General features: G+C 41.6%; 1 protein-coding gene across 1 annotated transcript in view; it reads left to right on the plus strand.

Annotated features, from left to right (window-relative positions):
* LOC122938534 (transmembrane protein 170B-like) overlaps nt 1-18,002 on the plus strand; it is a 38,760-nt gene extending 20,758 nt beyond the window's left edge. The window contains exons 2-3 of the mRNA XM_044294091.1: nt 9,332-9,502; nt 14,988-18,002. Coding sequence (XP_044150026.1) covers nt 9,332-9,502; nt 14,988-15,118 — 302 coding nt within the window. The 3' untranslated portion in view covers nt 15,119-18,002. The remainder of the gene's footprint in view (nt 1-9,331; nt 9,503-14,987) is intronic.
* The last annotated feature ends 4,373 nt before the right edge of the window (nt 18,003-22,375 follow it).

Consider the following 22,375-nt stretch of genomic DNA (forward strand, 5'->3'; position numbering starts at 1 on the left):
GCTGGATCTGGTATAAAAATCATTGGTGTAGGACCGAGTTGGTGGAAGTGGGTTTCCTAAAAATGGTAGTTGACAATTCATCAGTACCCTTTCTAGAGATAGAGATGTCAAGGAAGGGGAGAGTATTTGGATTGGACTTATGTGTAAATCGGAGTCCTATATTGTTGCTATTTAGCTCATCCACAAAGCCTGAAAAATATGATTTGGTGTCGTTCCAGATGACAAAAATGTCATCGATATAACGGGCCCACAAGGCTATAGGCCCGGTACTCGACGACATTTCATTAGAGAAAACACTGGTTGTTTCCCAGCCCAGGAGCAAATTAGCGTAGGGTGGTGCGCAAGAACAACCCATCGCCGTGCCCCTGAGCTGGTGGTAAAGCTTTGTACCAAAAAGAAAGAAATAATGCGTGAGCAGGTACTCAAGAAGTCTCAAAACAAAATCGTTATGTATAGAGTACTTGACAGCCCCTCATGCTGAGGAAATAACCTACTACTTTAAGTCCAGCTGCATGTGGAATAGATGAATATAAAGCTTCAACATCTATGCTCCCTAAGATGGCCAGAGCCTCGATGGTGACACCGTCTAGTCTCTTAAGCAGGTTCATAGTGTCCCTGACATATGATGGCAGGGACACTACGAAGGGCATTAGGATTTTGTCTATATATACCCCAAGATCCTGGCTGATACATCCAACCCCAGAGACAATTGGCCTCCCTTTTAGGGGAGTCGTCCCCTTGTGGACCTTCGGCAGGCTATAGAATGTAGCATTCACTGTGTATTTAGGGTACAGAAAGTCCTCCGCGGAAATTAACTTTTTAATTCTCGCATCCTGAAGGATGTCACTGAGTTCTAACAGGTACGGTTCGGTCGGATTTGATAGTAATATTTTATAACTATTTTTATCCCGTAGAATCTGCTCACACATAGCTCTATAGTCAACGAAATCCATGATCACTGTGTTACCCCCTTTATTGGAGGGTTTCACAGTGATCGAAGGGTCATTTTTAAGGGCAGTAATGGCCTCCCATTCCTCCTTAGTACAGTTATTAGACAGGGGGAATGGTGACACTTTTTTTTAGGTCTGCAGACACAAGTTGGAGGAAAACATCCAGACAATATATATCACTGGAGGGAGGCATCTTAGTGCTTTTATTTCTGAGTGTGGTGAATGGACCCACACCAGTTGAACCACCATCTGTTTCCTCCAAACTGTGTAGCAACCTAACGTCAGACAATAGACTTAAAGGAATCCCCAGTTCCTGGCACTGACGCTCATCCATATTTTATTAAAATTTGTGCCACCTGAGTTTACGGATGAAAAGATGTAAATCTTTAGTCAAGGTGAAGGCATCAAAGCGGCGTGTGGGAACGAAGGATAAACCTTTACTGAGGACAGTCATTTTGGTACAATTCAATGTTCTATGAGATAAGCTAATTACTTCGGGGCCTGTTGTTTCCGTGTCCTGGATCTGTTTCTCAAGGGGTATGGGGTCGCTTGATCTAAAAAACTCTGTGATTGTCCTTTACCTCTACCCCCTCTCCCCCTACCCCTTCTATATGGGTTTTTGTTTCTCCTAGTGGATGTGCTTATTTGCTCACGTTCGCTGTCTGAGAGGTCGGTCTCAGTGGTAGACAATTCCGAAACCACCTCTCTGACAGTGACCTTCTCCTTGAGAACAGAGTACGCCTTGTTCTCTTTAAATTCAGCAAGGTCTTTGGTAAATTGCCTGTGCTTCCGTTCTCTAAGGTAGAATTGATACTTTTCTATGGAAGCCTGCAATTGTTTTTCTTTATTATTGAAGTCAGAGTCTTGGGTAAAGGTTTTTGTAACTTCAATCTGAGCTTTCAGTCTTTCTCCAAGACTTTCAAGATTGATCATCTCCTCCTCAAGCAGCAGACTCATAAATTTAAGTGAGCTGGCGGTGGCTAATTGTTCCCACTGGTTACCAAAACCGGGCCTCCTCTGTCTGTTAACAGGGGTAAGTGAAATTCTTAAACCCCTCGGAACAATGCCATGTTTTATATAGTTATCCAGACTTTGCACTTCCCACCAGATAGAGAGATATTTTTTATATAATTTATTTAACTCTTTAAAAGCAGTTTTAAAGGAGGGAGTGAACTTTTTTTGCACATACGACTTGTCCGAGAAAACCTCCCTCGCCTCATCAAACCATGTGTCTGTGTTAAGGACAACAGTCAAAAAACCTGCCATGCCAGAAAGATACAATATGTATATAACAATATAGATGACAAATCTAGACCACCTGAGTCATACAGAAAATTGAGATAAGTGATCAATTTAAAACTTAACCTTTAATGGAGTTCATGAGCAGATGTGGCTAATGAGCAGCAGCACTTGTCTGCAGTCTCCATTACCACAGTCCCACATCACCACAGTCTGTCCTGTCTGTCCTCTCTGTACTTCATGTCTCCTCATGAACTCCATTCCCACAGAGATTCAGCTGAAGATCTTATCAGCTGTATTCAGGACCATAATCCCTGACAAGTAGGATAAGTGGATGAAGCAGTTCTTTATCTCACTGCTGTGAAGTAACTTGTCCTTTTGTGTGATTAGGACAGGTCTTGTGTGTACTAATAGGACGGCGGCCATTTTATTTCTCCTAATGAATGCTCCCTAGACAAAACGAGCCATTATAACTAATGAAAGGTATTTGGGAATATTTTTATAATAAAAGGAATATTTACGTATTTTAATTTTCTTAATTACCGGAGAACCCCTTTAAGACCGGCCACTTAGATGCCGGTATTAATTGTGCTTGCGCTGCTGAAGGAAGTGCTAAAGTTATGTGGAGACGCAGGCTTCCTAGCTGTCTTACATTTAGACTATTTTCTACTCCTAAATCAGGCGTAGAAAATTGTAAATTAGAAGAAGCTCGTGGCCCATCACCTTCCCCACCCATGCCACGCCTACTTTTTTAGACGTAGCGTAAGTGGGGTGAAGTTGCAGATTGCAGCGCAAAGGCCTTAGTTTGCGCCAGAAATACGCCTAGTATAGGCGTATTTCTGGTTAATAAATGACCCCCAGAATTTTGATGTTCTAAATCTATTGTGCTGATTACTTTTGAGCAGCCACAGGATCACACATGGTATATTTCTGAACTTAGTTACCGATTCTAGCAGTTTTTCTCAAATTAATTAGATCAAGCATTAGTAGCCTAGTTATGCCTGCTCTGCAAGCAAAGGTGACCACATCTGCATCCACAGTGAGACTAAGGTCTAATTCACACTTCAGTGAATCACAAACGTATGCTGTCTGTGTTTCCCATGGACAACACATGTACCCATTGACTTTTAGGCTAGGGCTACACTGCCACATGTGTCACGCAAAGTTGCGTAACATAAAGGGAAAAACTACACTGTGACGTGTCTGCGGCACGACATTTGCACAGAATTTTCGACTGTCTGCAGTCGCAATATTTCGCAGTACAAGACCATTCACTATCAGTATAAAAAATGTTGCACGACTTTTCTGCGACAAGAAGTTGCACAACACGTGTTGCAGTGTAGCCCTAGCCTAAGGCCTCATGCACACAACCGTTGTTTTGGTCCGCATCCAAGCCACAGTTTTTGCGGCTTGGATGCGGACTTCGTGTGCTGTCTGCATCCGTTGCTCTGTTCCGTGGTCCGCAAAAAAAATATAACCTGTCCTATTCTTGTCCGTTTTGCAGAAGAGAATAGGCAGTTATATCAATGGCTGTCCGTGCCGTTCCGCAAATTGCAGAACGCACACGGACGCCATTCGCAAAACACACAATGGTCGTGTGCATGAGGCCTAAATGTGTTTGTTCATACATCACTGTGGATCAGGGAAAAAATCATTGTGACTTGCACTACTTTGGTCTGTGAAACGGACCAAAAAAAAAAACATTGAAGTCGATGGGTGCATGAAAAACCACTGACAGAACACGGATGGCATCCATGTTTGGTCCGTTTATCTCTGACCACTGGTAGGAGATGCTCTGGAAATTAATTTTCAGCCGAACAGTGTCCACATGGAGGGCAAAAAGTGGACACATGGACCAAACACTTTATGGAGGAAACATGGACGGATTTTCCACAGACCTCAAACATACCGTACACGGAAATGTGAACAAGGCATCAAAGGAGAGGTGGCTGCATTTGGCTGTTTCTGTAGCTGCTAACAGAGAGAGCCATCTTTCGATTAAAGGGGACCTGTCACCTCTAAAGGCATGCATGGCTATTTCGCCTGTCAAAAAGACAGGCCTCTCAGCAGAACCAGACAGACCTCAGGAAAAGTCAGTCAGTGCCAATTCATCATGCAACAGATCCAGGAGAGCACTGTGACTTCCATTATATAAAGGGAACATAGCCATAATCTCCTCCTTGATGCCATTGCCACTGCCTGCCATTGCATATATACCATAGGTCAGGGAACCACTATTCTACTGGTAGGCGGGGGTCCCAGAGGTGAAACCACCATCTATCAGATATTTGTGGCATCCTGTGGATATGCCATACATCAGAAAATATTTTAGTACATAAATTCTCATTGCATGTTCTGCACCTCTATTTAAAGCACTCTGAAAAGATGTAGTGATTGAGATGTTTTCCACTGTTATGTGGGTACCTTGTGTTAAAAAAACAAATTTTTTCATTATTGCATTGTACTCATTTTGAGCTCAAAATCATTTCTTCAATTGGTCTTTTTTTTTAGCCCCTTTCTCTGTACATCCTTGAGATTCTCTAAAAGCATGCTTTGTGCTTTTTTTGTGTTCCACCAAGAAGCACATCTGATGGCTCCTGATCTCTGACCCTATAGACATTTATTATAGCTCAGTTCTTATCTTACTGATAAGAATGTGGGTTAAATAAGTGTTTTTGACCTCTTAGTAATTTAGAGATAAGGGTTATTAGATGACACAAAGTGAAAGTACAATTTCTACAGCTAGGCAGAAGTTAACCCTTTATGACAAAGCTGCTGAATATTTTTAATAAAGACCAATTGAAAAAAGTAGCACACCAACAACAATTTTTATTCTTGCCAGTGACTGTTTGTGAGCTGTCCCCTCCCTTCTGACCAACTCTCTTATTTCCAACTGACACAGGACAGGAAGTTAGTTACTTCTCTTTTCATTTCTATTACACGAACATTGAGGCTGCTATAGGCTGCTATATACATAGATGAAATGGCTTCCTGTCCACGCGTAAGATGCTGTGTTATTTGGAAAGTCAGAGTACTGGTCACATGGCACAGCTGAGGATCAGAAGGGAGGTTATAACTCACAAATACATTCTCTGGTAAGAAGTTTACCTTCACTACAGTTTAGATCATGTACCTTTCTAACAGGTCAGAGAATAAGCTTCTTTAACCTCTTTAGGACACAGGGCGTACAGGTACGCCCTGATGTCCTAGTATAATTTAGACCTGCGGTTTGCGGCTTTTCATATTTCGTGCGGCGGTGGTGCCATCGGGTCCCCGTTTCGGCTGTAGGGGGGCCCGATGGCATGGAAGGCAGCGCAATGCCTTCCTGAGGCATCGGCGCTGCCTTCCTGTGACGAGCCTGTGAGATCCAGCCCCCTCGATCTCACAGGCCGGAAGCTGTATGAGTAATACACACAGTATTACTCATACAGCCAATGCATTCCAATACAGAATATGGAGATACTAAAACATAATTTTTTTGTTTTAAAAAAAGCTGTTATTGTGTAAAACTTACCTAAATAAAAAAAAGTATACATATTAGGTATCGCCGCGTCTGTATCGACCGGCTTTATAAAAATATCACATGACCTAACCCCTCAGATGAACACCGTAAAAAATAAAAACTGTGCTAAATAAACCATTTTTTGTTACCTTACATCACAAAAAGTGTAATAGCAAACGATCAAAAAGTCATATGCACCCCAAAATTGTGCCAATCAAACCGTCATCTCATCCCTCAAAAATCATATCCTACCCAAGATAATCGCCCAAAAACTGAAAAAACTATGGCTCTTAGACTATGGAAACACTAAAACATGATTTATTTTGTTTCAAAAATGAAGTCATTGTGTAAAACTTACATAAATAAAAAAAGTATACATATTAGGTATTGCCGCGTCCGGATTGACCGGCTCTATAAAATTATCACATGACCTAACCCCTCAGATGAACACTGTAAAAAGATAAAAATAAAAACGGTGTAAAAAAAGCAATTTTTTGTCATCTTACATCACAAAAAGGGTAATAGCAAGTGATCAAAAAGTAATATGCACCCCAAAATAGTGCCAATCAAACCGTCATCTCATCCTGCAACAAATGAGACCCTACCTAAGATAATTGCCCAAAAACTGAAAAAACTATGGCTCTCAAACTATGGAGACACTAAAACATGATTTTTTTTGTTTCAAAAATGAAATCATTGTGTAAAACATACATAAATAAAACAAATTGTATACATATTAGGTATCGCCGCGTCCGTGACAACCTGTTCTTTAAAAATACCACATGGTCTAACCTGTCAGATGAATGTTGTAAATAACAAAAAAAATATGCTGCCAAAACAGCTATTTCTTGTTACCTTGCCTCACAAAAAGTATAATATAGAGCAACCAAAAATCATATGTATCCTAAACTAGTACCAACAAAACTTCCACCCTATCCCGTAGTTTCTAAAATAGGGTCACTTTTTTGGAGTTTCTACTCTAGGGGTGCATCAGAGGGGCTTCAAATGGGACATGGTGTCAAAAAAACAGTCCAGCAAAACCGTATGGCATTCCTTTCCTTCTGCGCCCTGCCGTGTGCCCGTACAGCAGTTTACGACCACATATGGGGTGTTTCTGTAAACTACAGAATCAGGGCCATACATATGGAGTTTTGTTTGGCTGTTAACCCTTGCTTTGTAACTGGAAAAAAAAATATTAAAATGGAAAATCTGCCAAAAAAGTGAAATTCTGAAATTGTATCTCTATTTTCCATTGATTCTTGTGGAACACCTAAATAGTTAACAACGTTTGTAAAATCAGTTTTGAATACCTTGAGGGGTGTAGTTTCTAGAATAGGGTCATTTTTGGGTGGTTTCTATTATGTAAGCCTCACAAAGTGACTTCAGACCTGAACTGGTCCTTAAAAAGTAGGTTTTTGAAAATTTCTGAGAAATTTCAAGATTTACTTCTAAGGCCCCTTTCACACGGGCGAGTATTCTGTGCGGATGCGATGCGTGAGTTGAACGCATTGCACCCGCACTGAATCCTGACCCATTAATTTCTATGGGGCTGTGCATGTGGTGATTTTCACGCATCACTTTTGCGTTGCGTGAAAATTGCAGCATGCTCCTCTTTGTGCGTTTTTCACGTAACGCAGGCCCCATAGAAATGAATGGGGTTGCGTGAAAATCGCAAGCATCCGCAAGCAAGTGCGGATGCGGTGCAATTTTCACGCACGGTTGCTAGGAGACTATCGGGATGGAGACCCGATCATTATTATTTTCCCTTATAACATTGTTACAGAATGAATACAGAATGCATAGTACAATAGCGCTGGAGGGGTTAAAAAAAATGTAAAAAAATTTAACTCACCTTAATCCACTTGATCGCGCAGCCCGGCTTCTCTTCTGTCTTCTTTTTTGCTGTGTGCAGGAAAAGGACCTGTGGTGACCTCACTCCGGTCATCACATGGTCCGTCACATGATCTTTTACCTGTCACGACCATGTTTATGGCCGTGACTCCTTGGGAGCTGCATACAGTTGCCCGTGGTTTGGGTTGTTGTGTCAACCACAGCTGGAGGCATTTTGTTGTTTGCCTCAGGTGCGGTTGCTGCGGACAACAGGTATGTGTGCGGTTGCCTTGGAGTTGTGTGCGTGTATTTATGCACTTTTGTATGTCTGGTGTGCACTCTATTTTATGTTTGGTGTGCACTGACATCTTCCCTTCACTGTGGTTGCCCGTGGCAACGTTTGGTTGTATTGTGTACATGTGGTGGCAGTGTCCCGGCCTTCGGGCTGACTCCCAGGACATGGTTGCCACCCATGTCGTTGCCTGCGGCAACAGCCACAGTGTGTTCTTGGGTTGTTCACTTCCCCTTTAATTTGTGTTTCCCTTCCCTGGTGCTGGAAGGGTTAACTCCCTTCCCAGTGTGTGTGTGTGCTCTGGTTGTGTTTGTTGGGTGTGGCTACTTGGGCCTATAAAGCCTCAGTGTGTAGCACATGTCTGGGGGTTGCTTCAGCCATGCTTAGCTGGAGCAGCCTCCTGTGAATACCATCTGCCAGTGAGGGCCACCCTTGTGGTCATACTGTCACGGCTAAGGATGGGGAAAACCCTCAGCCGTGCGATGCCAGATGATGTTATGTGCTGCTTGACCAGGACGATAGTATTAGGGAGCAGGTCACCTCCTATCGCGTCCCTAAACTGACCCTGACTCCTATCCATATGAGTCAACCCTGAAGGTGGGAGGACTCATACACCGGATGCCTAGGGGTCCCTACTAGCCCTCAGGATTGTTTAAGTGGAATGTGTGGAATGTGATTGACAGGGCCAGGGAACGGAATCGTTCTCTGCTGGCCCTGTTTGAATTCCAAATCTCGCGCCTGCGCGGTACCTGTCTTTAATCGGCGCAGGAGCACTGAGAGGCGGCCGCTCTCTCAGCCGCTCCATCCTCAATGCGCCTGCGCCGATGACGTCACATCTACACCCGGCGCAGGCGCATTGAGGATGGAGCCGCCTCTCAGTGCGCCTGCGCCAATTAAAGACAGGTACGGCGCAGGCGCGAGATTTGGAATTCAAACAGGGCCAGCAGAGAACGATTCCGTTCCCTGGCCCTGTCAATCACAATGCGGAGGGGGCGTCATTAGGATCGGAGGATGCGGCTGCTACCAGCAAGTAGCCGCCCTACTTGCTGGTGGCAAGGTAATTTACATATTATAAAAATAGATTTTTATCAAATTCTACTGAACCAAAATGAATATTTAGCTTATGTATGCAGAGCTCGCAGTATAGGGATTATTATTAACAAAAAAAAAATAACGGTTTAGTGGGCTGACAGAAGCCCTTTAAGGCCTCATGCACATGACTATAAATTTTCTCAATATCTGATCCGCATTTTCTGCAGATTAGATGCGGACCCATTAATTTCAAAGGGGTCACAAAAAGATGACCTATTGTTTTCTGTTTTGTGGACAAGGATAGGCATTTTGATAATGGGGACCGCGGTAATCGGTGGATGCACCCGCCCGGTATCCGTATTTTGCATATCCACGGATTGCAGACTGCAAAATACATACGGTATTGTGCATGAGGCCTTAAATATATATCTTGTAGAAAAAGACATCTTCAGACTCTTGCTGAATAACCTCTTGCTGTTCTTTCAGAGATGTGGTATTGGGTTTTCCTATGGGCCCTCTTCTCCTCCCTCTTTGTCCATGGAGCAGCAGGAGTTCTGATGTTCGTCATGCTACAGAGGCACAAACAGGGGAGGCTGATATGTGTGGTGCTGGTCAGCATTGGGTTCCTGGCGTCTGTCACCGGAGCAATGATAACTAGTAAGTGTTATAATGTAGGCACAGATTACACATTGGGGATTATTAATAACGTAAAATGCTGAACCACAATTTTCATGAATTGTACTGTATTTGCTTTTATAGCCAAGGCAGAGTTTAGTCTAGAAAAGACATAAGACTGGGCACTTTGGACAGTCACTTGGGTCCATCTCCTGAAGATAGATTTATCAAAAGGTCTCCGTTGTTGGAAACCCCAGTGATCAGCTGCCATCTGGTTGGGGGATTCTGTAGAAAGTGTTCAGTATTCCTGCTGTGCTACCACATGGCGAAATGAAGTCTCTACTGAAACCAACAGCCTATCCATATAATGCACAGATGTGCCAGGTTCTCCAGAAAGAGACTGATATTATACTTACTTTTTTCTCAACAAATGACTCCCCTCTATTAATGCAAAATTCTCTTCTAAGAATAGCATTGTTTGGTTCATTCTATTTCAGAATAGATGAGAAGGGTAATTGATAATAGGCTTTCTAAACCAGAAAACCCCTTTAAACATGAGAAATGCATAATTGAGCTTTTGCATTTATTTCTAGTATTTTAGCTTCGATTATGATGGATGACAGATCCCATTGACTTGGCCTCATGCCACAGTGTGTCCACATCTGTCTGTCCATACCGCAGTCCCGCAGTCCTGTCCTTTTCTTGTCTGTTTTACGAAAGAAAATGGTGGCATGCATTTGCCTGGGATCTGTGGTTTGCAGATGGTCGTGTGCATGAGGACTTAAAATGGCCCCCTCAAGTTCCCATCAGGTCCCTATTTTTCTACACGAAAGAATGGTATAGCAGACTATGCCATTGTGGTTGTGAACAAGCATCTGATGGATTGGTTGCTAAAGGCAGTAGGATCATAACCTTCACAACAACGGTCATTAAATCACCACGTTTAAAACAACAAAAAGCTCTGGGTAATATAAATGCTTATTTCGGGACATGTAAGGAACAGTAAAGTCTGTTAATACCATAACAAGGTCTTACCTTTAGTCTTCTAAGGCTACTTTCACACTTGCGGCAGGACGGATCCGACAGGCTGGTCACCATGTCGGATCCGTCCTGCGGCTATTTCGCCGTGCCGCCGGACCGCCGCTCCGTCCCCATTGACTATAATGGGGATGGGGGCGGAGCTCCGGGGCAGCACGGCGGTGCACGGCGAAAGGCCGTCGGACTAAAATTACTGCATGTCAGGCTTTTTAGTCCGGCGGCTTTCGCCGTGCACCGCCGTGCTGCTTCGGAGCTCCGCCCCCGTCCCCATTATAGTCAATGGGGACGGAGCGGCGTTCCGGCGGCACGGCGAAATAGCCGCAGGACGGATCCGACATGGTGAACAGCCTGTCGGATCCGTCCTGCCGCAAGTGTGAAAGTAGCCTTAGGTTGCTTGAATGTATCTTCAAAAACAATGTTATTGTGACATAGATTGGTTAACATCTACTGCGACCACATCTGCATAAAAAAATTGATGTAATCTTTATATAAAAAACTGAATATAATATCTTATAATAACCCTATCTGCATTTATAATTCATTATATATTTAAATATATTAATAAATGTCCAGGAAAACATGAATAATAAATTCCTGTTTCTAGGTATAGCACACAAGCAAACTCAGTCCTAAAAACACATAATGCAAAGTTTGTCAAGGTGACAGAGAAATGCCCCATATGCTAATAGTACGCTAAAAACAGTCACACCAGTGTCATGCCAAGGAACACATCATTGCTAGAGTTCTATGTCTGGTTGGTCTAATGATGGCAACATGTAAAGGCATGGAAGTTACAATCATCTTCTGACTGGCTTTATGGATGTTTTCACAAATGGATTGATATTCATTCAATCATTATCTGGCATAGAGATTTTACATTGTGTTAAGAGTATTGTGGACACAACTTCATTGTGTGTTTACTATATTTTTCACTCCATATAAGACACACCTAGGTTTTAGAGGATAAAAATAAGAAAACATTTTTTTTTCATGATACCCCCAGTGTTGATCAGACCTCAGCTCAGACCCCTAATGTTATTCAGACCTCAGATCAGACACCTAATTTTATTCAGACCTCATATCAGACCACCAATCAGACCCCTCAATCAAACCCCCAATGTTATTGAGACCTCAGATCAGACCCCCAATGTTAGTCAGACCTCAGATCAGACCCCCAATGTTTTTCAGACCTTAGATAAGACCCTCAATGTTATTCAGACCTCAGATTTGACCCCCAATATTATTCAGATCTTAGATCAGACCCACAATGTTATTCAGACCCCTCAATCAAACCCCCAATGTTATTCAGAGCTTAGATCAGACCCCCAATGTTTTTCAGACCTCAGATCAGACCCCCCAAGTTTATTCAGCCCTCACATCCGACTACCAATGTTATTCAGACCTTAGATCAGACCACCAAATGTTATTCAGACCTCAGATCAGACCTCCAATATTAATCAGACCTCAGATCAAACAAAAAAAATCTACTTAACTCTCCTGCTTCGGATGCTCTTCGTGCCGCGTGTTGCTGTGACCCGACGTCACACAGCGTGAGGTCACAGCACAATGTGTGGCCCAGCAGAAGAAGACCAATGAGTAGTGAGTACTGCCTGCACAAGGAGAGCTGTATTCACCTCTCCCTGGTCCTACTGTACTAATGAGTGCTTCCATAATGAAAACTGTCATTAGTATTTCGCCCTTTAAGATTTACTGCCATTTTCCACCACTTTTACGTCTTATGGGGCACTTTCAGCAATAGAAAACACCCCTGAGCACATGTGAGCTCATTAGCATATTGCTTCAGCATCACAGGCACAGACAAGAGAAACAGCATTGTAATGTATGTCATGATCATGAAGCGTTAAAAAAATACCTAGTAAAATAAATAATATGGCAGGACACTACAGAGCAATGGCAGGAGGCACAGATAAGCCTCATGCACACATATGTGTCAGTATTGCAGTCTGAAAAACACAGATCCACAAATTACAGACACCTTCCGTGTGCAATTCACATTTTTCTCATTCCTATCAAGAATAGGACATGTTCTGTAATTTGCAGAAGGGAGATACGGACACGGACAGCACACAGATGATATCCGTATGCTGCCTCTTTGTATTTTTGCGGGCCCATAGAATGAATGGGTCCGGGTGCAAGACGCAAATGATAAGGATCAGACATGGATGCAAAATACGATTGTGTTCATGAGGCCTTACTTTTAATGAGGTGACCACATGCGCCATCTCAGTAGTTTAGAGATAAGGTTTATGGCACAAAGTGAAAGTACCAGTCATACAGTTAGAAAAACTGTTAACCCTTTGTGACTGAACAGCTCAATATTTTTAATAAAGACCAATTGGAAATATGATTTTTAGCCAAAAATAAGTTAAATGCAAATATAAAAAAATGGTCTCCAAAGGTATACATAGCCTTTAAACATTCAGCATTCATTGTGCCATGTTTTTTTTTTTAAATATCCACCTTAGAAAGATTGTTCACTTTGGAGTTATTGGGTCTCACAGCTGCAAGCTCCCGCAGTCAACATGCCCTAACAGTCAGCATTGAGTGGCCCTATAAAGAGGTTATCCAGAAGGAAAAAAATATCTAACTCGTGTCTAACTTGTTAAATGGCTTGAACTGTTAATATGCTTTATTTCTGAAAGGTGCACCTGACACTTCCATAGGAGACTATTGCTGTGTGTGAAGTCAACTGGTTGACTGGCTCATTTCAGTAGCTAAGCCCTATTCTCTGTCAATGCATTGGCCGTGACATTGAAGGAGGTTGGCTTAGCTATTAAAATGAGCCAGTCCCCTTCACACACACAACACTGGAAATTCTCTTTTTCTATGTTGAGACTGAGTCAGAAGTGGAGGAGCCAGGGACCAGCACTGACAGCTGGAGATTGGGGGCACCCTCTATCAATAAATTATATCAGTAAGTTATTTAAAGGGGTAATCCAAGACTTATAAAGACCTCAGAGTGTACCCGACCCGTGATGGGGTTTATACTTACCTGGTCCGCGCCGCAGGGTTCCAGCTCCATTGCTCCACAGCCGTCTCTGTAGCTCCATGATGTTCTAGCATCAGCATCCTGTTGACGGACGCCAAGAGACTGCTGCAGCCAATCAATGGACACAGTGGTGACCTGCCACCTGTGTGGCACGTGACCCAATGATCACATAGTGCCCATAAACAGGATGCTGATGCCAGAGCATTATTGAGCTGCTAAGATGGCCAGGGAGCAAAGGAGCCATAACCCAGCAACATGGACCAGGAGAGTATAAACCCCACAGTGGGTTGGCCACTCTCTGATGTCTTTTTAAGTCTTGGATAACGCCTTTAACATTTTGGACACAAGGAAAAATATTTTTTTTCTTCTGAATAACCCCTTTGATAATACAAATATGTCTCATTTGTGAATACCTTAATTTTTGGACTAAAATCTGTAATGCATTGGAAGATGGAGCCAGCTGGTATTTGTAGCTAAACCACAATGAGAGATTAGAAAGATTGTATACACTAGTGATTGGATTGTAATACTCTGGAAAGTATTTTTAAAATTGAGCTTGGTGAGTCACACGTTAGCTTAAAAATTCCTGTTTCCCCAGTGCTATTCTAAAAATAAGTAGATTTCAGCAACACTGAATTGCTTCTGTAATGTCTTCTGACCTTTAAAAAGTTTCACAATTCACACAAATGAAGGATTTTAAACAATAAAATTGCTGTAATGTATAAAAAACATGTAGATTGACTTAACTGCAGAAAATGTCCATGCTATTTGTAAATCATTGTCGTCAACTTTTGCCCAAATTAAACAGAACTAAATAAAAAAATAAAAATGAATTACAAAAAAACTATTAAATAAAAAATTAAATGCATTAATAAAATTAGATATTACCCATAAATGCTATAGCACAAACATCTTCCACATTGCAGAGATTGTTACCAGTCATCATCATCAATCTCATCTTCAGTGGGATTCTTAGTCTAATTTTCTCTATGTCAGACACATTTCAAAGGACAGGACAATTTCATAGGAGGTCAGTAATCCATCAGTATGTTTTTGACTTCTATGGAGGAAACCCATGTAAACACTGGGAAGAAGATACAGACTTCATGCAGATGTTGTACTTGGACTTAGGCCAAGCTAGCATGCACAGCTGTTTTTGGATTTCCCATAGAAGTGAATGGAGCGAACCAAAAATGTCCATTCACAGTGGCTGTGTCACCAGGTAGAATGGTGTTCTGGAGATGGACGTGGGTGTTCCGGAGGTGGGACCTGTAAAGACTACACACTTATGGCTTATCCTGTGGATTTGTCATAAATAACTAAGACTAGCAAACATGCAAAGCTAGTGGATGATATAAAATGGTCTACATACAGCGGCCTTGCTTCTCGCCTTAGAAGGCCCTCCAGGACAGATCAAGGTTTGAATAGCCATCTACTCTTATGTTGATTGATAATATGTGATCTTTATATTTTTTACAGGTGCAGCAGTTGCAGGCATATATCAAGTTGCAGGAAAGAACATGGCACCTCTAGAAGCTTTAGTGTTTGGCGTTGGGCAGACAGTGCTGACTGTAATCATCTCCTTCTCACGTGTTCTTGCCACACTATGAGACATTCAAACTGGAAGTATTTGAAGGAATGGATCTGTTCAGAAGGAAAGTAAATGCACATGTTTTATTATATACATAATGTTGTAGTGAGGACCACTACGCATTATGTAGTAATAAATAACGATATGTTGAAGAGTGACCCTTTAGGAGAACTTAACATTTAAAGGGAAGATCATCTCTTCAGAAAAAGTGGCTTCCGATTGCTAAGCTGTTGCACTATTAAAATGTCAAGCACCTCATGTGCCTCAATCCCAGGCAAGGAGCAGTACATTTTCTACAATGCTGTAGGGAGGCGCACCTTGCAGAACTGGTCTGGTCATCTAGTCCTCTAGTGTTGTGAGCATGGCAGTAGTGTGTACAGTGTTGTTCAGGAGATTTCATTATATCACACGAGATGAGATTTTTTAATTAGGATACCAAATAGTTACATAATCTTTTTGGGGGAATTCTGATCATCGGATACACACTACAGGAGGTTCTTCTGCGATACGGACACTGACATTGGAGACCCCAGAAGACTGTACCACTGCTGTGGATAAAAGGCAATGGTGAAAGGCTTATATGTGCCAAATTATTTTTGTAAGTCTTTTTTTTATCAGTTTAGTCTTAGATGGTGACATGCTGATTATTGATGTCATGATCATTTAGAAAGTGATAAATACTTAGCAGTGAACCTTGAGGCTTGTGTACTGGCCAGCAAGAACAAAAATTTCATGACTTAAGTTCTAAGGATCTAATAGGATTCATAAGTCTGTGTATTTCATTTTTATACAACATCTTCATAATTCCAACTGCTAGTACCACCATCTGAAGCTCTGCTGATATACCATTTGAACTGTACGTCTAAGGTATATGTCAGGAGGATTTCCTAACGTATACCTCAACAGATGTATGCCACTGTATAGGCAAACAGTAAAAGAAGTCTCCAGTAGGCTCCCAAAAAAAAAAAAGTATCCCGGACAGGAACAAATTTTCACTTTATTCCTCAGTGTATAATAGGGCAGGCTACTATACTGTGCTCTGTACAGCAGAAACAAAGGCTTGCTGATACATACTGGCCTGGTGTATTTCAAAAGGACACCTTTATGGCATACGCCTGGTTAATATGGGGCCCTATGGATTTTAAATCTGCCAATGCATTCGTCAGACACAGTTAACAAATGGTATAATAACAGAACCTTAGCCAATATATTCTGAGCAATCCAGAAAGGAAGCTGTCAGCAACCCATCTCATGGGAAGTTACTTAAAGGGATTGTGCGCTGTAATGATATGGATGGACTATCCTCAGCATAGTTCATTAATATCAGATTGGCGGGGTCTGACTCTTGAGATCCCCACCGATCAGCTGTTTCAAGGTGTGACTGCTGTGTCCCCCTCAGTGTTTAAATGGTCACTAACTTTTCACACAGCTTTGGATAAATCAATAGTACAAGCAACCATAAGAAACTTTGTAATGTATCTTATCAGACAGAAATGTCTACTTCTCCAGTTATCAGTTGCTTACCCTCTGTCCTTTGGCTTGCTAAATGTTTCCAGGACAGAGCAGCTCATTAAATGATCAGATTACACATGTAAATACAAGTCTATGGAGAGGAGAGGGGGAGTGAAATACACACAGACAAGAAGACTGTTGCAGCTAAGTAGCTCAGCCCTAGTGTTTTATTCACACACATATACAGGTTAGTTCTTCTTTCTAATGTGCTTTATGAGTATGAGAAAGTTAAGAAGCAGATTCTCCTCTACTTTCTGTGTGCCCAACCAGCTCTAGGAGAACTGCCAACTAGAAATATTGGGGAAAACTGCTAAAAAAAATGGCAAATACAAATGATACAGAAAATAGTGTCAGAAATAGTGTTATTCCTCATGTACACACACTGTACTATTGATTAATGCAAAGTTTGTTGAAAGGTTAGGCACGCTTTAACTGGACACTATCTAGCTTGTAGAAGGAATGCAGTGTTATTACAACTTCTTGTCCATTCACTTGAATGGGATGAGCAGTTATTATTAAACTGCACAGCCGCTATAATCTAGACCTCTAGGAGTCAGACCCTGGCTGATCTGATACTGATGACCTATCCTGAACACCATTACAGTGCACAACCTCTTTAAGGATTCTGGTGCATTCTTACTTGCATACAGTAGGGCACAGTTACTAATCAAGATGTGTTAGGAGCGCATGCCTTGCAACACATTTATTGTCTTAGACGCTTTTATGGTGTGACAATTGTGCCAAAATTCTGGCGCCAGAATTAGTAGGTGGTATAATATTAGACTGGACAACCTAAGGTGTGCCATGTTTATCATCCAGCATCAGCCACTGCGATAAATCTAGTGCATCTTTACACTGTCAAAATGTTAGAAAGGCTTAGTAAATCTGTCGCAGTGTATCTTTCTGTCAAATTTGCAGTTTGCTACACCACGGATCCACACTGGGGCTAATCCGACACATGGTTACAGGCACATGGAGTCCCTGTGTTTCCCCCCTACGGAGACACAGGTAAACTGTGTGGCCTGTTAGGTATTTCATTACAACACCGTATTATGGAAGTATTCTGTAAGGAATGTCTCCATAATACAGTATTCTGTGGAATTTGGTAGAATAATCTTTCTTTCAGATTCTGTATGGACTTGAGAGAGTTCATAGACTTCTGTATGAAACTGGAGTCGTATGGTGGCACAGTATGAGCCCATGTACTTGTGTGTGTGCCGTAAGTTGTACAAAACCATAAAGGGCTGGGACTCTTAATCTGCATCATCTGACTTGTTAAATGATATGTAATACCGATATGGCAGAGCTGAGTTTACATCTAGCACAATTTATATTATGCATCGTCTGTGTGGCTCATCACTGATACATTGACATTAAATATGATCCTTCTACATCTGTATAAGTTGACATACAACTTTCAGTTTTCTTCTTTCATAGTAAAGAACATGATGTGATAATTAGAAATATGAGTATTATCCTCAAGGGTTTGATTCATAAAAGTACCGTATGTCTTTTGTTTTCAGCTTTAATTGGTATAAATGGTTGAGAACAACAAAGATTGGTTTGACATTATTTTTTTTTCTCTTACTGAGATGATATCTCCAGCTATGACTCTGCAGGAGCAATAATATAGATCCAGCAAATTAAATACTGGAACGTAAGGAACATTTGCTGATGAGCATTCTGCACTATTAATATATCACAATGATATTTGCCAGTCTTACTATATATCCTCTCTGAGGTTCTCGAAGTGCATGTTTAACAATGCCTGTTTTATATGCTATAACTCCCAGTATTTAATCCAACATAAAATTGCCTAAATCTAAACGATGTAAAGTGGATGTTCACCCATGAACATGACTATAAGGTTTACATATCTCACACTTCATGACATAAAATGTTTTATACATCTTGTACCGATCCTGACTTATTCCGTAAAATATAGTTCAGAGCAATTCTGCAGGCTTTAGAGAAGAAATCTCCCAGCATTCTTTGCTTGCTTTAAGTTGGTTTGCATTCTGGCGTATTCCTTACTTGCTCTGTATAGTAATGTAAAGTAGGAATGAAATGTCCCACTGCATTGCTGATAGTTTCCAATAACATTCAGTAGAATTTTAAATGTAGTTCAGGGCTATAATACAAGAATAAACAAGTAAAAACATGTTGGGGCACATTTATTAAGACCGGCGGTCCTAATAAGGCCCTGTGCTAGAGTTTCACGCCACGCCCACAACTTTAGACCTGGCGTGAGCGAGGCGAAGTCGCAGATAGCGGCGCAATGGTCATCTGCGCCTGAAATACGCCTAATTAAGACATATTTCTGAATAATAAATGACCCTCTCCATTTTATGTAGCGTGTGTGTGTATGTTTATGGGAGTCAGGAGAGATGGATGTTAGCAGGTGCCTATGTTATGTATAAGGCCATTGTCAAGTGTGTGATTTCTTCCCCAAACAAAGTAACCGAGTCCCATAAAGAGTACAAAAATGAATTGATCTCCCAGCCTAAAGGGAATGACACTTTGAACAGCATAAGGATCATCTTCATTCTGGTGGTAGGCGAATGTTCCATCTCACAGACCCTTCTTGATGTTAGCTTCAGACAACCTTCTGAGGCATGTTAGAAGATTGTTAAAATTGGAGGATTACCTTTTTTAATTTGTTCATTCTTAAGGCTGTATTAGACCACATCATTTTAGGGACAATTATTGGGAACAAGCATTCATATATAGGTACTCTTGTTTCCAATAATTGACCCTTACAGTATAATCAAGCTGCCGATGAACGAGAAAACAATCAGAATGCAAGATGCCTGATTATCGGCAGGACATCTCCCTGTGTAATCAGGGGTGTGCTGCCAATAATTAATAGAGCAGAATAAAGGAGGAATGTTGTAGCAATTGTTCCTTCCACATTCAGTGTGCATTGGCCTGTATAATTAGGCCGGTGCAAACGAGCATCGATGGATGTGTTATTATCCATCAGCGCTTGTACTGCCCGAACATCAGGCGGAGTAATAGGGCTCTGTATTCTTTCTGTCGGGGTGTTATCAACCAGCCATTCACTTTACAAAGATGTAATCTTGAGGTACCATTAATCAGAGTGCTCATTCAGGACCTGCGCCCCTTGTTTGTATTTTTGTATATTATATACTTTACATCTTTGCCCAACAACAAAAATTGTTAAAAAACATAGGGATGAATTTATCATTCCCCCATCCCAGTTTTCTTGCATAAAAAAGTTGCAAATCGGCTTTTTAAATGCAATTGCTCCTAAAGTTAGATGAAAGTGGTGTTTTCTACACCGCCCTTGCCACATTCCAAAAGAAGGGGTAGTGATTAGGGCAGGGGGTCAGTGATCAATACAACATGTTGGTGCTAGCTATGCAAAAAAAATCCAAAAAGTAGAACGTGCTTAAAGAGGACTTTTCACCGATTTTTACACTGTGAACTAAGTATACAGACATGGAGAGCGGCGCCCGGGGATCTCACTGCACTTACTATTATCACCGACGCCGCTCCGTTCTCCTGCTATGCCCTCCGGTATATTCGCTCACTAAGTTATAGCAGGCGGAGTCTGCCCTTGTTCTTCTGTAGCGCTGGCCAATCGCATTGCAGAGCTCACAGCCTGGGAGAAAATAACCTCCCAGGCTGTGAGCTCTGCACTGCGATTGGCCAGCGCTAGAGCAGAACAAGGGCAGACTCCGCCTATTATAACTTAGTGACTGAAATCTCTGCCTACTATAACTTAGTGAGTGGAGATACCGGAGGGCATAGCAGGAGAACGGAGCGGCGTTGGGGATAATAGTAAGTGCACTGAGATCCCTGGGCGCCGCTCTACATGTCTGTATACTTAGTTCACAGTGTAAAAATCGGTGAAAGGTCCTCTTTAACTAAAACTACCAAATCAGGAGCACCTTGGAAGACATTCCAACCCTAAAGAACCATTTATAGTTCAACTATTTAAGAACACTGAAAATCTTTATAGCAGTGGTCAAAAATGTCAACCTATAGTGACATTGCCTCATGGGCTTTACCAAGTGTACTTAAAAGAATTTCTATATCTCTGCAGTAGACATGGGTAACCAAGGGGTTGTTCAAAAGTTCAAAGTATTTTAGGTCCAGTGTGAGACTTCCGCCTCTGCTGGTTCCCTATCCCCGCTGGACCAGAAGTGGGAGATCTCATTAACATACACATCACTGATGCGGGGAAATCAGGAATGGCATGTGACCTCAGAGGCTCACCGGTAACACGCTGTCCTCCGGGGAACAGTAGCGGTAGAGACAGAAGCTCGACACTGGACCTGGAAGACTTTGAATCATTTTTTCTTAATTTTATTTTTTATTCTACACTGTGGCCAGCCCAATGGGAATTATTTCCACTTTTGAACAACCCCTTTAGTAAAACAGGTTTTAAGGGGAAGTTGGTATAACACAACAGCCTGAAAGCTCTGAATACAAAATAATATGTTCACATGAATCGAAAATATCTATTTCTGCTCTTTAAAGGATTAGTTCCATCTCATAAAGTAATGCTAGAATATGCCATCAGTTTGTGATCAGTGGGCATCCAATATCTGGTTTTGCACTGAAGACCCTAAGGCTCCATTCACACTTCCGCAAGTGTGGTCAGCATACGTTCCACAATTGTGTGGAATAGGTGCGGACCTATTCATTCTCTATGGGGACGGAATGGATGCGGAGCGCACACTATGTGCTCTCCGCATCCGCATTTCCGGAGCGCAGCCCCAAACTTCCGGTCCACAGCTCCGCAAGAAAATGTAGCATGTCCTATTCTTGTCTGCAGCTGCGGACAAGAATAGGACTTCTCTATTTAGTGCCGGCCGTGTGCGGCCCGGTGTATTGCGGATCCGCAATACACCACAGACGTGTGAATGGACTCTTACTGTCTTTCCTTGTACAGTGCCACTCTTGGCCATCTACTCTGCAGGGATTTGTAGCACAGCTCCATTGAAGTGAATGTGTCATCAGAAAATGACCTAGTATTTAAATCACATTTTTATGTTAAGCATTTTTTTTTTTTTTTTGTGTTTTATTTTTATTTTTCATGTCACAATATTAAAAATATATAATCCTGCAGTTTTCCGACTGGCCATAGACCTAATAATACGTCACAATTTACTGTTGTGTACAGGTAACTTATCAGTATCCATTACCATTATCACCACAGGCAGAATTACAATGACAAGTAACACCTCTATATAGATAACACCGGATCCAACAGTCACAATAGGTGATATCACAGCTTATCTACTCCCTCCTGACCTCTGCACTGGTCACAGCATGCCTAGAAAACTGTTCCATAGAAGTCAATGGGGTCTGCTCCTGTCCATTGTTTCTATGGCCCTTTTAGCTGCTCTGATAGGACAGGAAGCCTTAACACATTGTAGGCTTAGTGGCTAGCGTGAAAATTGCAGGACTATATACTATTTTTTAATATAGCTAGTGACATGGAAAATTAAAAAATAAACTTACCATAAATAAAAAAATTAAAAAAATGTTTAACATAAAAACCTGATGTAAAAAAAATAGTTCATTTTCTGACAACTCGTTGCTTTTAATTTTTTTTATTATTATTAGCTCCATGTTGTCTCTGTTGTCCACAATGAACCAATAAGTCAGAAACAAGCTGTAGAGCTGGAAAGTGCACAACATTTCTATGACACACTTGACCCTATTAAGTATTTTAATTATGGTTTTATATCAACATGATTGTTAATATTGAAATTTGTAGAAGATTGTGCTA

Source organism: Bufo gargarizans, chromosome 5 (assembly GCF_014858855.1).
Source record: "Bufo gargarizans isolate SCDJY-AF-19 chromosome 5, ASM1485885v1, whole genome shotgun sequence".
NCBI lineage: Eukaryota > Metazoa > Chordata > Amphibia > Anura > Bufonidae > Bufo > Bufo gargarizans.